A 17,191-nucleotide genomic window follows, 5' to 3' on the forward strand; every position below is an offset into this window, starting at 1 on the left:
AGTGGCGTTATGTAAGGCTCCGACATGCAGGGCAGCGGGAACAGGAAGCTTTTAGTTCATGATGACAAAGAAACCCTGAGCTCAGGGCCATGACATGGACACTGCCACCTGTGTGTTGTGTGTGTGGTCAACATTTACCAAGGCTGAAAAACAGAGCCCTGTCTGTTTTGAAATGGGCACAGAGGTTGTTGAGTCCAAATTCTCACACACCAATAAACCGCCACACCTCAGCAGCACCATCAGCACAAAGCATTTGATATATGGGTGCTAATGTGTACAGCACAATCAGTAGAAGTGGTGTGTTTTATTTTAATTTTAATTGTGTGTGTTTAGTTTTTTTCTTGGAGCTCTCCCAGTGTTTTTGCCGCCATCAGGGAGGAGAAAAACATACATTATCACAACGATAATTCTCAACGATTGATGTTCTGAATGACGTCCAGAATAACTTCCTCAAGATGGCAGTACCCTTCTATCGCTCCGCTTTAATCTGTAAACGCTCCATCTGTCTGTCACTAAATGTGAAAATCCTCATTAGCTTGGGTAAATATCGCTCCATCGCGGGCAGAGGGGTTACTGCCTCGGCTACTCAAGCTCTGAGTGCTCTCAGTCCAAGTACCCCTACTGTTCCTCCGTTCGGTAGAACTACAGGTCTAGTTGGCCCAAGTGTCTTGTGAAGTGCTGATCTGGCTGCTCTGAGGGGCTCAAGAGTCTCTCTGGTCTGCACAATTGGCCCCGCAATTCCTTGTTCCTTGGTGCTCCTGAGAGCCCAGCTGGCTAATTCAACATTTTAGGGATTATTTTAGGAGTTATTCACCTCCTGGCTGAGACTTAGACACAAAGATAAATATCAGCCGTGCAAATGGGAAGGCCAGGAAAACACTGGCTGGGTAACGGCTGTGAAATGCTTTTGTTTGTCGTATGTGTGTTAATGGCCCACAGCAGAGGGCCTCACAGCCGTGTTGTGTGACGTGAAGGTTCGGTGTGTATTTTTTTTTTTTTTTTATGTTTCTTATTTATTGTATTGGTTGTTCTTAGAAATGGTACGCTGCGTGACTTTGTCTTGTTACTCATAAATTGAATTTGAATCAGCAGTCTACTTGTCTTTCCTGTTTCCATTCTTCATAGTTATCCAAGAAAACTAGCTGCTCGCTGTATCCTCATATTTACTGAAAAGAGCATACTTAAGGTGAAGCAATCAGCAAGAGAGAAGATGAATCACGTATGGTGGTTCCATGCCGTGATAATTCTGAGACCTCAGTGATACGCCCCCCCCCCCAGTTTTGCTAATGAAAAAGGAGAAACCACGATTTTTCTTACCGTTAGAGCTGTGTAAGTTTCAACAATCCGGCTGACTTTAAATTTCACTGTCATGTGCTGGGAAATGGTTTAATGTGAAATGTAGCAAGAGTTGCACAAAAAAAACAAAACTATGAAAGTCAAGCTCGTGTTTTTTTTGTTTTTTTTTTTTTAATGGATGACACCTCAAGCAGATATCTAATACCTTGGAGGTGGAAAAGTGAAGCTGCAGCTATGATGTTATCACCTCCGTCCGTTTAAACTGTCTCACCTCACCGTTCTGAACTGCTGACGTTCGATTGCAGAAAAGTCCAACCTTCAATCTGTAAACAAGCAGAAAGCTCATCTAATATTTTATCAGGGTCCAACATATGGAGTTCTTGTAGCCTTTTATGCCTCTTGTGGGGTTTTATATGTTTGGATGATGACCTGAAGCCAAATTAAAATGACAATGACTCATCACTAGTCTTTGCGGAGATATTTAGTTTGCAGAACTGGCCTTTCAAATGCAAACTCCAAAGGTTTGCTGAGCGTCTTAACAGGCAGTAATTTCCTTTTTTTTTTTTTTTACCAGCAGCTGGAAATTTGTCGCTGCATTTATTAGAACAGGCTACAGATCATGACGGATAATTAAACAATAGTAAAGCCTTAGAGTCGTCTGAAATACTTCAAACTTGCTGAAGTTGTTGACTGTTTTGTAAAGCTTTCCACAACCCTCTTTGTTTCCTCATTTTATAAATTGTGAACTGATGCAATACCCAACAGTTCCCCAGAACAATAGGAAGGCAAACTGAAAGACAGACGGACAGACGGACAGGCAGAGGAGGGGAAAGGGTACCAGGTTGCCAGGCAAAACTCATGAAATTTGCATGACTACTTACATTATCCAGCAACCAATCATAAATCAGACTTTTCATTTAGTGACCTTTCAGGCACCTGAAAGGCTTTTAGTCAGAGCAATCATTAAATGAAATGCAGCCACAACAATATTTCATGTTAAGCAGGCGTCCATCTGTGCTGATCCCTTCAGAAGGAGCCCTGCCTGTTATTCAGGTCATATATTTATATATATTGGCACTCCATTAATGATGGATGTCAGTGAGCTGCACAATAAAAACTGTTGTTTCTTCCAGGGAACACAACTACTTCAGAAGGAGATCAAAGTTAATGTTGTGCTGCACTTTAAACCTTCAGTGGGTGTTGACAAGTGTTCATTCACTTGTACTACTCAGCTGCTCCTCATGTGCGTCAGGAATGACAACGATGCTCATCAGCAAGCAAAATGCTGTGAAGTCGGTTTTCTCTCAGAGACCTGCTGTCTTGTTTCTGTTGTTTCCGTGTAAGGACCTCTGGCCCTGCGGTGTCGGACCCCAGCCTCAAAGTCTGTGTCCTAATGCTGTGCGGCAGGTTAACACTTCTGCCAGTAAGCTCTCTCAAAATGAATGAGAGAAAATTGACTCGGTGGTTTCGTTTGTTTTAGTCCAGTTTAAGCTTCCATTTCCATTGTGGTCTTCCGTGTATAGACAGCAACAATAACACATGGTTACGATTTCAGAAGCATCTAACAATGACTGCATCCTATTATAGTAAGAACAAATGGAGGTAATCAACAGAGTCAAACAGAATAACATCATCCTAAAACAAACCTGATTCATAGCAGAAATTCAACTGCGGTATAGACATAATTTGAGTGTTGAGTGTGGTGTTGACTCTTTGTGGTTTCAGTCTGTCTGTCAGTTTCTAATAATTGTGTTTTATTGTATGCTTTAAACCAGCCCGTCATTAAAGCCGTATCTAATCAGCAATATTACCGAAGCAGTGACCTCTTTAAGTTAACCCTGTTAACGGGTAACTACAGCAGTCTGAGTGAATACTTCTCTGTATGACGGCTAACTGGATGCTTTCCAGTCAGGTTAGCGCTCTAACTGTTGGTTTATGTGAAAAGGCAGATTGTCATTGGAAGTTCATAAATGTTCAGACAGGCCCACAACTCTGATCTGTGCTGAAATATATTCACAGCTTTATTTATTAATCAGATTTATTTGTTTGTTTATTCGATAGGTCTCCATGAATAGTTTTCCATTAACTTTGCTGTAGACCTCCAGCCAGCCATTCCAGTCACTAATCTTCATCTATTCAAATATCAACCAGATTGATTGTCAGTGAAGTTTTAGTTTTGGTGCTATTTTTGTTCTACTCCGGAGGGAAACAGAGTTCATCAGAGGAAATTATATTTCACTTTGAAAATGAAATATATTTGACACACCTTAAGGATGAATTTCTCCAGCCGCAATCGATAGGATTGTGGCTTGGACCCATAAATTGGGCAGAGACGCAGAGAAGCATCTACAGATGGACTAATGCATTGTTGCTTTTGTTCTTTTCAATAACCTGTTGACAACAACATGAAAAAGAAAATAAAAATAAACAGCCTGTCGTATATTCCTCATGCCAGTCACGATTTCATTGTAAAATGTTTTTACTCATTTCTACCCATCTTCATTCAAGCCAAGCTTGTTTCATCTGACCGTCCACTGCATTTACTGAGAGAGAAACCTGAAAAGGATATTAGCCTTATGGAAATGGAGAGGAATTGGATAACACTTGTAATCCATTTTGGAGGTTCTGGTGTCAAATTAACATTCCAGTAAGAGCTGAGTGATTAAATTATAGTGAGTCTTAAACCGTCTGAGGATGTTTTCAGAGTAGAAAGATGCTGTGCTGTCAAAGACAGACGGCAAGAGGAAGAGATCAGGCTGTGGATCCACAAATGTGAATCAGATACCTCAACAGAGAGACGGACAGGATCTTTGGTTCCTCTCTTTGTCAGCCACAACCACACTGAGGCTGGAGAAGAGAGCGTGCTCACATGATCGGGCTGACGTAACAGAAACCACTTTTCCTCGCTTTTTGAAGAAAATTAGAAGTTCTGTTTTTTCTTAAAGGTTTTTTAAGCAATGCTAGCGCCATGGCACTGTGGTCTATGGTCAGCCAAGCCACCACTTTGGTCCAGACTAAGATGATATTGGTGATTTTTAGTGCCATAAATTATGTTGGATGGATAAGTCATGTTGTCCAAACGATGACTCGATTTGGTCGAAGTCAAAATTTAAAATAAATAAATAAACATATGATCAAGCCGGAGTTTGCGTCTAATGCTAAAGAGCGTAGGCTTCATAAGAAGGCCAGCTACGACAGTGAACTTGGTAAACATTATATATGTAACCAAGTGGCAACCCAGTGTGAGGTCACCCTTTGGTTTATGAACTGCTGTAGTTAATTAGAGAGGGCGTAGTGGGGGTGAAGTGAGGCGAGGATCCGACCTGCTCTCGGCTTTCTCCGGTAGATCTCATGTGGCAGCCACGCCCGAATGTGCGCCATGCCTTATTGTCTATTTTCAGTGGGACCATAATTTTAAAAATAAGCATTGTGTTACATTGGATGCACCTTTCAGTCCTGCTGCTTTTGATGCTTTTAATCATTACAACGCTTGTATCATCAAAAACTTCTTTAGTCTTGTGCAGCCAATAACTGCTATTGGTATGTTTGGGAAAATTGGAATTGTTACTTAGTATGGAGAAAGTTTGTGGCTTTGTCTCTGTAAATAAACAACCTGGTACATAGTATTATGCAAATGTTGGATTTTTCTCACGGCTGAAAAAATAAATAATTAAAAGATACTATTGCAGCATTTTTGGTTTTAAATCCTCATTCAAACTATAAACAGTGAACAAAATGTGAGCGGGATAAAGCGACTTACTGGACGGATGAATTGTTTGACATTCAGTCTGTAATCAAAAATGAGTTTCCAAGCCACACATGAAAGCTTTTCATCAGAGGGGTCGCAGCTCGGGCCACCCAGCCTATAAAGAGCTCATGGTCCGTAATATATTAGAGAGAAAATGGTCAGCATTGTCGATGACAAAATAGAATTAGTTTGGGGTCACTCAAAATATGGGGGCCGGTGAGGGTTAATACATAATTCATATGACCTCTTCACTCATGCTGACCTTTTTTTGGGCCACAGCCCCTCCTGCTGACGAGTGTTGCCATGGCGCCGGGAGCCTGAGGAAATGGAAACCGATAACAAAGAGGCATCTTGTTTCTTCGGTTTGTCTGCAACATAAAAACATGATTGTTTGGCAGAAATAGCTCAGATTTACTCCTCCCTGTTATTGACTGGTGGCAATCGCAGGGAAGGAGACCCGATATAAGCACAGATTTATGATCAGAGGGAGGCGACCAAATATTCGTGTTTCAGATCTCATGGAGAGGAGTTAACGAAGAGATTGTTGTATTCTTTTTCTATTCACCATTATTTTTATTGCTGAAATCCTTTTTTTTTTTTTTTTTTTTAATTAGATGAATATTTCTCAATCATGCAGTAAGAAATTACTCAGAACGATGAGCATTCATTTGAACTATTGATAGTTTCTGAAGTTTCATTTTGAAATATTTTGAAAGTCAAAATGAAACTTTATTTTTCCATCTATAATCTGTCACGTCACACTGACATTGCAGGTGTTTTGTGCTTTACTCCCCAGCATGTTGTTGCAGCAGCTCTCGTCGGTTTAAGCAGATTGAATTATGAATGAGTTGTTATTGGAGTTGAACTTTCCCTTGAATTAATTTAGTTTCTAATGTACGTATAGATTGAGCCACATCGCCTCCTGTTGGCTCAAATTGTCACTTACACAGTTTGCTGTTGGCTGATTTCAGGTGTTTTATGGTTGTTCAACCAGACGAGACTGAACTTATTGTTGTTGATCGTTTTTTTTTTTTGAATAATTTGAGGTTTTATCAGCTTTTATCTGATAATCTGCAAGTTGTTTTTGAATTACATTTCCTTTGGTTGTTTGCACTCAGTTTTAGTTCCTCTTTCCTTATACGAGATCATAATCACACTCCTCAGTGTTATTTCAGGCCATTTCTGTTGCTTTGATGAAAAGGCATTACACATCTTATTTTAAACTGAAACTGTTGCTTTTATAACTTGTGAATTTGCAGGCTTTGTTCGTTTTGAGGCCTCAGCTTGGATGCTGTAGAGTTTGGACAAGTATCTTTTTCCTATTTTCTATCATTTTGTGATGATTTGTTGGGGCGAGGATGTCCTCTGTGTCAGGAGCATTATTTGGAGTGTCGTATTGTTACGGTGAATCTCGTTGCTGAGTTTGAGCTCAGCACTCATTGAGTGCATCAAAACTGAATGTCGCAAACTGTAGCAGAAACGCCTGAAGGAGACATTGACTGAACAACAAAGCATTTTCAGATGAATTTAATATTGCAACTTGCGTTTCAAAGACACTGAGAGTCCAAAAATGGATAGAACACCCACAGACAGCGAGAGAGAGAGAGAGAGAGAGAGAGAGCAAAGGCAAAGAGCTGCAGTCTAAACAGACCCTCAATGTCTTCATGGACAGAATAGAAAATAGACTCGGGTTGTTTAAGTCAGTTCCTTCTTGTGCTGCGCCTCACATCTCCCACAGACACACCGCACAGAAAATATGACCACTCACTTAACAGTTCCTTGCTGCTCGGCGACTTTCATAGTATTTACATACAGCATCAGAAAATTTCCACACTGCGTTGAGGATTTGAAGCGGAGCCGGGTCAGATTATTCCAAGTGTTGGGTTTTAATGTTGGAGTACCAGATGGATGGGATGCACAGAAAAGTCCACGCTTTCCTGAGCCCATGTATCCAAAGATTATTAGTCTGGGGTGGTTTCCTTGTTTCGTGCTGGCATCAGGCACGCAGTGAAGCACCGCTTTTGCGTACTGTTGTTTTGTTTTTTTGCAAATATAAGACTAGTCTGATGTTAATTCTCACACAGGTTGTCATGACACTGAACTGGCTCTTTTTAGCGGCCACACTCGCCTTTTCCTAGAAGCTCACCTGTTAATGCTCGGCTTTCGATTTAGGGTTATTCTACGTGTGTCTTTAAAAAAAGGTATATTGGCACTGATTTGTGAAAAATCACTAATCTATAATACAAATAAAGCAATAAATATTGCAGGTTCTTGGCAAAAGGCTTAAGTACATGTGCTTTTTAATGTGCAGATTTTTATAATTTTTTTTTTAGCAAAATACCTTTTTGTTGTGTACAGATAAAAGGCAGACTGTAGTAACTTTACATCCATGTTAAATGCAGTGGCATACCACATTTTGAGGTACAGAACTGGTTTAAAGGCCTTGTACGACCGTGCGATGGTAACTTTGAAACTGCCTGAATCTATATTGGAGCTCGACTTCAATGTCATCAACTTAGCCTACGTTGCATAACTCTGTTTTCTGCATTACGGCTGAAGTGATTTTTTTTATTTATTTCTTTCTCTTTTTTTATTTATTTTTTTTCCTGATAGTAATTTCTTTAGAAAAGTATCTCATTCTTGATGGGCATGTAGCTTGAGGGCAATGAAAAAATGTTTCCATAATGCCTCTAATCTCAAATAGAAGTCATCCATAAATGAGAGAACAGATGTATTTGACAACATCAGCAACAATTTAAAAAAAAAAAAACAAAACAAAAAAACAAAACCAAACCAAACAAATCCGAATCTTAACATTCCTGTTATGTTCTCCAAATTCAAGACTGGAATGTCATTGCCAATACATAAATACATTTATAACAACATATTTTAAAAATATTACGTGGTCAATTCAAAATAACACTTAGATAAACATTTAAAGTACAATATTATACACAAAACTGAAATAGGGGACCTAGTTTTCAAACACTTCATGACAAAATAATTATCATACATGATGTGAAATATACAATATTAATCTAACTTTTTTTCCCATTTACAATTTTTCTTCACTCACATACACTATATTACAGCAAGGATGGCGTTTTGAGTTAATGGCTGGACAAGTGCATAGCAAAATAGATCATCATTTGACTAAGTTAAAGAAAACATAAAACAAACCAGCTTTAGAAACAACATTAAAAACCATGTTTAAGGCAAATCTCATCATTTAAAATTGGCATAGTCTGAGAAAATGTCAACAAAGTCTTGTACCACCCTGTAGCAGAAGTCATATTGTTCCTGGAAAAAAGAGAGGCTGGATTAGATGATGGCCTGTACGGCTCCAATGTAAATGTAGAAAACACAACTTTACACCCATTAGCACTTTAAGCAGTTCATAATGTAATAAAATACAGATCTGAGTCCAGGGCTGACTCTGCCAGTTCTTGAGAGGGAGAGAATATAAAGTTAATCGATATTGCGTGGTTTTGGATCGGTCCGTTGACTTTAGTACCTGATGATCCCTGATCTTGTGTTTTAGTCACCGTTGCAGGTGTATTTGATTTGACTGAGTACTGGTGGAGATAGTATAGTTGTAACTTTCTTCTTTTAAACTGCTGCTAATACTTACCACAGTTTGGACCATATGAGGCCTCTGCATGCGTAAACTCTTCACAGTTTGGAACACGTCCAGCAGGCCCTCCGCCTTGACCCGTTCCAGGATATTGCTCAGTGCAATGAACGTACCTGTTCGCCCTGCACCAGCACTGCAGAAAACACAGGACAACCGTCCTTAAGCAGAAACGAAACACAAATGTCTGAGTGTGTTCCTAAAAGAGCAACGGGGCATTACCTGCAGTGCACGACGATGGGATGGTTCCCAGACTGCTGCTGCTGTCTCTGCACCGAGGCGATGATGTCGATCATGCCTTTCCCCTCGGCCGGGATGCCGATCTCAGGCCAGCCGTGGAAATGGAAGTGCCTGATTACCCTCGTCTGCTTATCCTTTGAGAGGAAATGCACCGGCAGATGAATGAGCTCAGCACCTTTTTAAATATGATTTATTATCATATGAAAGCATAATGGCCGGTGGAACATCAGCGTAGGTTAAGTGTTCAGTGTGTGAGTGGAGGACTAAGGAGTGTTGCTCTGGGAGGCAGGAAAGTACTGTGGAGCCTCTGAGAGGTGATGTGGGTTGAATTTAATGAAATATGAGTTGGGAGCTTGAATATCTTAACTACATCCTGCCCACTACATTTCCTCTGCGGCCAAGAGTGTGGTGCACTCACTTCAGTTGCTGTTCTGTTTTAGGACATTATGTTAGAGAGCTAAAAATACCTTTTGTCGTTCATAATTACTGATGAATGTGCCCTATTCTTTTTACAGGCCTTACGTTTATTTAAACAAAGACTAATAATTTGGATAAAATGAGGGAAAATTTCAAAGACTAATGTTACAGGAAAGTTTTAAAATGTTTTTATGTGACTCGATGAGTTGAAGTAAAATGTTCAATATGACTTCATCAGCGAGGCCAATAAATGCCTTTTGATTTTGACAGGCAAATGTAATCTAGTGCTGACGCTTCAGTAACATAAGGTCAGTTTGCTTACCGGAACAAAGGTGAGTACCAAGTCTCGTAGACTAAAAGTGTCGCACAAAGTGTCTCCCTTCAGCTCTACTGTGTAATCTCCGTAGGTGACTGAGTCCTCTGTGGGCCAGTATTGGCAACATTTGTCCTGGGGGAAAAAAAAACAAAACACAATTATATTTCTGTAGTTTTGCTTGAGCATATGAAATATGTTAAGATAACTGACACATGTACAGGCAGAACAAAAATCAGAAGAGACACGGTTTGTGTTGTGCTGCTGTCAGTCATTGTTCGGTTGTTCATCTGCAGCTCACCTGCTCCCTCTCCTGGAGCTCAGTGAGCATTACGATGGAGTGACATTTCCACTCCCACACCATCCTCCAGAAATCCTCCACCGTGTGCTGCAGAGGGCCCTGGGTGGCAATGAAGTAGTCCTTCTGTCTGTAGCCCTGAGTCACAGCGAAAGCACACACCTCCTCAGCTTTGTAGGTCCAATTATCGGCATTAACAGCAACACAATAGCAGATGTGCACGTAAAGAGGAAGGTAAGATACTTACATCTATGAAGGATGCATTAATGTAGTCGGTGAATTCCTGACCTCTCCTCATGGACAGAATAACTCTGTTGAAGTCATCTGAAGTGGAAATAGAACTGGTTAGAAAAGCACCCTGAGAAATAAACCTGTTTAAAGAAAAAGTGTTTATTTTGAACAGCTGTTTCTCGTCTTTCTCACATGGAATAATTTGCAGTACTCTGTTCTTCTTCATGTTGGCAGGAAGGTTGCCCGTCCGCATGTTCTCCTTCATTATCCGCATGTTGGTCAGTTTCTGAGAAGCAGGCAAGCAAGTTAAAATAAAAAAAAAAAAAAAAAAAAAAAAAACCTGCAAATGTTCATTGTACTTTTGCATAGAAATTAAAATGGGGAAATTGCAGATGTTGTCTTTCACCCTAACATAGAAAAGATTCTTGAAATTTGGTGGCCTTGACTCTGAAGGGTTTGGTGCAATACTTTCTCAGCTCTTATTCATTGGGTTTGTTGCTCAGTTACTGACATTGGTGACAATCATGAGAAGTATTTCCAATTAACACATTATGCTGAAGCAGGGAGACATGAGATGGGTGCCAGGAATGATGTAAAGTCTGTGGGATCACATCATTATATGGACATAGGATAAAAAAAATTTTTATTTAGAAGCCACAGATCTTTAGACACAGTTGAGTGCTGCTTTTCTTCTTTGGACTACCGAGGATTCAAATATTCAGGAGGAAAACAGATGGTGTGAGCTGTGCGAGTCTCTCTTTCTGTTGTGCTGGACACAAAGAAGACTTTTATGGGATTGTTGTTTCTTTTCTCTCTCTTTTTTTTAATCTAAATCCTGGAGAAGATGGTCTGTTGAAATAGTATTTCCTCTGTTTTGTCTCTGTGTGAACTTTTGGATATTCTCTTATTTTTTGATTTTTTGGGGGGATGTTATCTGAAATAAGATGCCTAACCTTGAACTCTTCCTCCAGGCCGACCCGGTCTCCCTCTGTGAAGGTGTTGTGCAGTTTGTTCAGATGTCCTTCCAGAGATGACACGTCCAGCTCTGTGTCTCCATAGAGGTAGTATTCAAGCAGGGCCTGGTAGATGAATGAGTACTGCATCTGTAGTGAGAACACACACACACACACACAGTGCGTAGAGCCATTTAAATATTTTAGGATGGTTGAGCGGTCGGTGGTGGGGGGGGGGGAGGGGGGGCATCATCTGCATGTCCCACATTAAATACTGCCAAATAATAATGGGATGTCTGTATCCAAAGTGACAGAGCAGGGGGAGCATGTTCTGTCTCCAACTCACATCAGTCTGGATGAGCTGTGAGCGCTGCTCTCGTATCTTAGAGACGAACCCGAACACGTCGACTTTCTGCTCGGCGTACATCATGTCAATCATGGCGTCTATTACGATGAAGGTTCCTGTCCTCCCTACGCCGGCGCTGCAAGGAGACACAAAGCAAACCAGAGACCAGATGAGCCACAATCCTCGTGAATGTTAATGGACAACAGCAGGCAAACAAAGCCACATCTGAGCCCGAAAACACATGCGATGCTTTAGTCGAGTGAAATGTTTGCTGACACGTTGCTTGCCTGCAGACAAGCACAGAAGACGCTCAAGCCCAAATATTTTTATCTCCATAGAGACAAATGGGATAATTAAAACCACTGCAAGAACTGGATTGAAGTGAAAAAAAAAAAAGAAAAGCAAAGAGTCCTGTCAGTTCAGCTTTCTTGTACCTGCAGTGAACCACAATGGGCCCAGAGAAGGGTGGATTCACCGCCTTGACTTTTTTGAGGAACTTCAGCATCCCGATGGGGGAGAACGGAACGCCAAAGTCAGGCCAACTGGTGAAGTGGAGCTGGGTCACCAGTCGGGGAGTCTTAGCAGCATCGCTGGCCTGCTACGAAGACGCGGAGAGAAACAAGTAAGCGCACATTTGAATAGTTTTATTCATCTGTTTTAACAGTAGTTGTCAGAGCACAATGTGAAATCTGAATGCATTGTCAGAAGCATCTAAAAATGCAGAACTGTCTGGCTTTCAAATCCTCTGAAGCGTGGCACTTACATATTGTACACAGAACTTGCGGATTGTGTAGTCCACCAGCACAGTGAAGTCTTCCACTGCCACCCTCACGTTCCCGTAGGTCCAACAGCCCTGATCCGGCCAGTACTGGCAACACTTGTCCTGCAGAGAGATATCAGCCACGGTTCAATCATTTAAACACAGAAAAGAAAAAGAAAAACCTGTTCTCCCACAACTTATTTGTGGACTTTCCTTTCAAGAGAGAAAGCAGTTCACATGCATGACACATGTGCTTCAATTTCACAGCCAGTCAGTCCACATTAATGTAAGCGAGCGGGGTAAAACCACTCAATAAAAGGCTGCTGGGTGATTATGATCCTGCTCTAGAGGACTTTATTACACATTATGTAGCCATTGATTTCAGCCTGTCCACATGTTGATTTAAATCTTCACCAGATCTTTTCTTATTGATCCTTTTAAGCCTTTCGCCTCTCTCTGTCTTTTTGCTCAGTGAAGGAGTTAAGGTTCACAATAAAGAAGGCCAGAAACACAAATCAATGAGGAGCTTAAGGTGTGAAATTAATAGTTTAAATCAAACGCCTTTGATCGCAGCCAACAAAATCTATTTGAAGGCACATTTATTTCTCGAATCATCTTCTGGCTCTATCTAACCTCTCTCTTGCCCCCTACGCTGGAAAGTTGGAGCAGAGACTTGGCACGAAAAGCTCGTCGGAATGCTTCATATCTGAGGAGCTGAGACCGTTAAGAAATAACATCTGGAAGTCACTCACTTCTTTTCTTTCCTTCAGATTTGTCAACATGACAACAGTTGCTACTTTCTGCTCCCATATCATCCTCCAGAAATCTGCTAGAGTGTCTTCTTTGGGTCCTGAAAGACAAAAATATCAAAATTTTACGATTTATTTAAATAAAAAAATTACTCAATTAAAAGTTGTGAACCTCTGTGTTATGCAATTTCTTACCTTGTGCTGCTATGAATTTGTTCTTTTCCGTGTAACCCTGTAACAAAAAATAAAACAGAACTTAGTCAAGAGTACAAATCTAAACCTCCAGCTGCCACTGATTAACCTTTTGGTGAGTTTCTTCTGTCAGCTGCTTTTTTTTTTTTTTTAAGATCAAAAATAGATTTTGAATGTTAACTTTAAAACTCACACAGATGAGGAGTCCTTAAACTGTTTATCTTTACATCTGTCCTTCCACACTAATTGGACAAGTTACATCTGTTGTGTGACATGATTAAAAGCCCCAGAGCTGTTACTACAATCAGCAAACTACTACAAACAGAGGAGCAGAAGGATCGAGGGAATTAAAATAATATGCAACTTAATGAGTCATGCCTATGTGGTTGTTGAAAAATCCACGAGACAAAGCATAACTTACGTCAATGTAAGAGGCATTCACATAGTCTGAACAGGGATTTCCATCCAGCTGAGTCAACACCACTCTGGACTGATCATCTGTTGGAGTTGGACAGTTCAGCAGGTTAGAGAGGCAACCAGTCTGCCACTGCTTCCAGACTAAGATCGCAAATAAACTACAGAGCATCGCAGGAAAAGTTGCACATTTATGGGAATTATTTGAGCTGGATATGTTATTTTAATTAAAGAGTTTTAGATTTACACTACACATGTGAGAATGGTGTCTTTTCTCTTTCTTTAGCTCTCGCCAAGACAGCAAATAAGAAAAGTGATGGGAATATCAAGAGAAAATATTTCTTTATCAATCATAAAATAGATAAAAAACACTGATAGTTTTGTTCAGGAAGGACATAAGTAAAAATGACTAATGGTGAGGAAACTGAGGGAGGAGGTGCTTCATTGTGACCAAGGAAACACATACAGTTGAACACTTACTATATCTGAACTGTCCAAAAAAAAAAAAAAAAAAAACACTCATGAAGACACAGAGGCACGTGCGCACGCATGCAGGAAACTGTGACTCAAGCAAAATCTTAGTTCCTGAAGAACAGAAAATCTACTCACAGGGAAGGATGTTGGGGTATCGGTTCTTCTCCTTGTTGTCGTCCTTGTTGGCCTCTTCGTATGTCCCCTGGGCATTACCCCCCGGCAAGGACTGCAAAATACAACAAGAGTTTTTATACAACCTCACACACTGGGGGGAAAAATAAATAAATAAAAATACTCATTCAACTTTCAACAGCTCACAACCAGTGAATTGTGTTTTGCTGCGTGTATGTGGGGCTTTGTTCAGGCTTGATGTTGGCACTTCCTCTGCTACCTACAATAAACAGTCATCCATTAAACTCGCAGAACTTTGACTTCCTCTGTCTGACCTGACACTTAATAAAGAAAATCAGTTTAATGTGTCGTGAACTATGAGTCATTTGCTTTATGTTAACCCAGATTCTTAATCACAGCCAGAAATAGGCGCAAGGGTATTTTTCGTGCGTGTGTGTGCGTGTGTGTGGGTATGTGTGGGTATGTGTCAAGGGCAATGTGACACATAACTATAAGTGTCACGTCGTAGTTTTCCTTTATCAAACATCCCTCAACCTCCTTCAATCCTCTGCTCTCTCACAGACACATTGCAGCTGGTGTGGGAAAACTTTCCAACTCCTTAGTTTGTTTGTTTTTTTTGTTGACAAGATTACAACAAATGAAATAAAGTCCAGGTCTGTATGAAGTAACTGTAAATAATTTCTCATTTTAGTGAACTGAAATTAAGCCTGTATTGTAAACTGAGGTTTAAAAATATGGAAGATATAAGTGACCCATTAAATATCGTCTCGAATGATTCCACTTGAACCACATTTCCTCCAACACGTAGAAATAATCCTAGAATCCTTGGAGTTGCGTGATGTAAATGACTTTTTCCTGGTTATCTAACCTCCTGGAGGAGAAGAGAGGCTGCGGGGATGCTTACATTGTACTCCTCCCTGAAGAGCTTGCCATCATCAGCAGAGCGGAGCCTGTACTCCTCCTCAAGGTTGTCTACCAGGATGGGGAAAAACGTCTTCGATGCCGACGGCGATCTGGGCAGGAGGACGACCGTCTGTTGCTCTGTGAGGAGAGCAGCGGGTTTACGAAGTGATCATGAAGGAAATCACAGATGAAATAAATCAGATTGATATTTTCACTATTCTAAGTTACTGTGATGTTTTGCTATGTTAACAGAGAAACTGATTATAAAGCAGAATTTGGTTTAATATGGCCCTTCGTACTGACAACGGCCTGTCAGATGAGTTCAGCCTCTCTGTGATAGTCTCATTCCAGATTCAGAACACACATTAGTAAAATAACAGTGAGTTGGACAAACATCTTATTGATCTGCTTTGCGGTTACTTTAAATAACAGTTTATCAAAGACTAAAATGATGATTTGAAATGTTTGTGCTATTGGCAAACAAACAACATGTCAGTTCACTTAAAATAAATAGTTCAATAATCACCAAACATCAACAGGTGATAGAGAACCAAAGGACCCCAGAGAACAGCCACTCTCAGCAGGTCTTTCAATGGAAACCTCCGTCAATCACCCGACTAAGCATCAAGTTAGTGTTCATAAATTAGAGAGTTAGTAACGTGATCTCTGATACCGCCACCCTGGATACCTGACCTGGGGGAACAGTGGTGTATAACGACTCTGAACTGTATCCAAAGTCTAAAACACAACACAAACCAAATCAGACAGCACACAATACCATCATTTAAACCAGCATTTGATCCATTTGGATGCCATGAAACTGTTTCAGATCATAATAACGAAAAACCAGCACTGAATAGCACATTAAACCTTCGACACATCTGTTTTAGAATGAGGATTTTTAATACTATTTAAATACTGTCTTGTGTTAAGAAGTCTTTCAAACTGAGCTGACAGAAACTACATCCCAAACTGATTTAAAATCAACTGAAATATATTCACAAATGCTTCACCAGTCTAGTAACCAAATCTAGTGAGCATATTAATATAAAACCGCATACATGAAAATCTGTCTTATTCGGAATGACAATCAGCAGCTCATCAAATAACCTGAGCTCTGTTTTTATCTGCGCCTTTCTGGTTATATTTCTTATATTATTCAGCTGCTAGAGTTCAGCATTGATGTAGAACACATTCCTTTGTAATGTTAGATAAGAAAAGACTTTCTGAAGAGCACACAGACATCTTGTTTCCTCTAAAAGGCCAACGACTGCCATCTAACATCTAACATATCAGTGACACCCACTCAGATCTTTGCCCCAGTGTAGAAAAACCTAACATGCAGTATGAAGACACAATAAAAAAAGGGTGATAACACTAACATGTTTGCTCTTCACATTAACCACAGGAAGTCTAAAAACTACCACATGACAATGATGGGACAAGATACACATTCAGTTTCAAATAGAAAACTGACAGCTCTTCGCCTCTCTGACTTAACTCCGTTCTTCTTCGCCTCGTGTTGCTCTGCCCTCTCAGCATGCTTCTCTAGACAATCTCATTCTCAGTCACAATATACAATCATTTCCATTGCCCCTAATATTCACTTTACAAGGTTACCTTGTTCCTCCAGGATGCCGTTTGGTATCTTCTTGTCAACTGTTGTGACAACTGGCTTTTTCTGGTTTTTTAACCTGCCAGGAAAATACACAATAAGATGAAAGAAAGAAAAGACACACAAAAAGTCAATGGCACAAAATATAAGATGAATTTAGGTAATGTCGTGGTAAATAACTCTGCCTGTCAATGCCACGAACAGAAAATTTTCCATCCTACCATCTGAAACTTGATAGGCTATTTTTTCTCATTAGCTGATGTCTTGGGAAGACCACGCTCTAGTCCAAATGGGATTCAGAATTAACTTCTTCACTCTCCTTGTCTATGTCCACTGTCACAGCCTGTTCTCTTCTCAATAAGCATGAAAGGGAGTCAGCAAGCAGTACTTCCTGACTGGGCTCCGCCTCAGTGACTAAAGGAGGAAGTGTTTGTCACCCTGAGCTCTGCCTCCAAGTCTGGCTCATAGCCATTCAATGA

General features: G+C 40.4%; 1 protein-coding gene and 1 long non-coding RNA gene across 4 annotated transcripts in view; one reads left to right on the forward strand and one right to left on the reverse strand.

The window, feature by feature from the left end:
- LOC115060399 (uncharacterized) overlaps positions 1–13,260 on the forward strand; it is a 27,641-nt gene extending 14,381 nt beyond the window's left edge. The window contains exons 2-4 of the long non-coding RNA XR_003842263.1: positions 11,146–11,235; positions 11,436–12,095; positions 13,004–13,260. This is a non-coding gene — a long non-coding RNA (uncharacterized LOC115060399). The remainder of the gene's footprint in view (positions 1–11,145; positions 11,236–11,435; positions 12,096–13,003) is intronic.
- The window catches only part of ptprea (protein tyrosine phosphatase receptor type Ea), a 44,303-nt gene continuing 33,673 nt past the window's right edge, over positions 6,562–17,191 (reverse strand). For 2 of the 3 annotated variants that reach the window (XM_029528316.1, XM_029528315.1), the window contains exons 5-21: positions 16,718–16,791; positions 15,099–15,235; positions 14,198–14,288; positions 13,596–13,672; positions 13,178–13,214; positions 12,986–13,083; positions 12,237–12,356; positions 11,908–12,071; positions 11,474–11,609; positions 11,128–11,277; positions 10,367–10,460; positions 10,191–10,267; positions 9,947–10,081; positions 9,655–9,780; positions 8,898–9,049; positions 8,676–8,811; positions 6,562–8,344 (exon numbers count right to left, since the gene is read on the reverse strand). In XM_029528316.1, the coding sequence (XP_029384176.1) occupies positions 8,270–8,344; positions 8,676–8,811; positions 8,898–9,049; positions 9,655–9,780; positions 9,947–10,081; positions 10,191–10,267; positions 10,367–10,460; positions 11,128–11,277; positions 11,474–11,609; positions 11,908–12,071; positions 12,237–12,356; positions 12,986–13,083; positions 13,178–13,214; positions 13,596–13,672; positions 14,198–14,288; positions 15,099–15,235; positions 16,718–16,791 (1,879 nt within the window). In that variant the 3' untranslated portion in view covers positions 6,562–8,269. Of the gene's footprint in view, positions 8,345–8,675; positions 8,812–8,897; positions 9,050–9,654; positions 9,781–9,946; positions 10,082–10,190; positions 10,268–10,366; positions 10,461–11,127; positions 11,278–11,473; positions 11,610–11,907; positions 12,072–12,236; positions 12,357–12,985; positions 13,084–13,177; positions 13,215–13,595; positions 13,673–14,197; positions 14,289–15,098; positions 15,236–16,717; positions 16,792–16,933; positions 17,083–17,191 lie in introns of those variants that run through there. The other variant, XM_029528317.1, reaches the window with a different exon arrangement.

The sequence above is a fragment of the Echeneis naucrates genome, chromosome 19 (assembly GCF_900963305.1).
Source record: "Echeneis naucrates chromosome 19, fEcheNa1.1, whole genome shotgun sequence".
In the NCBI taxonomy this organism is placed as follows: Eukaryota; Metazoa; Chordata; class Actinopteri; order Carangiformes; family Echeneidae; genus Echeneis; species Echeneis naucrates.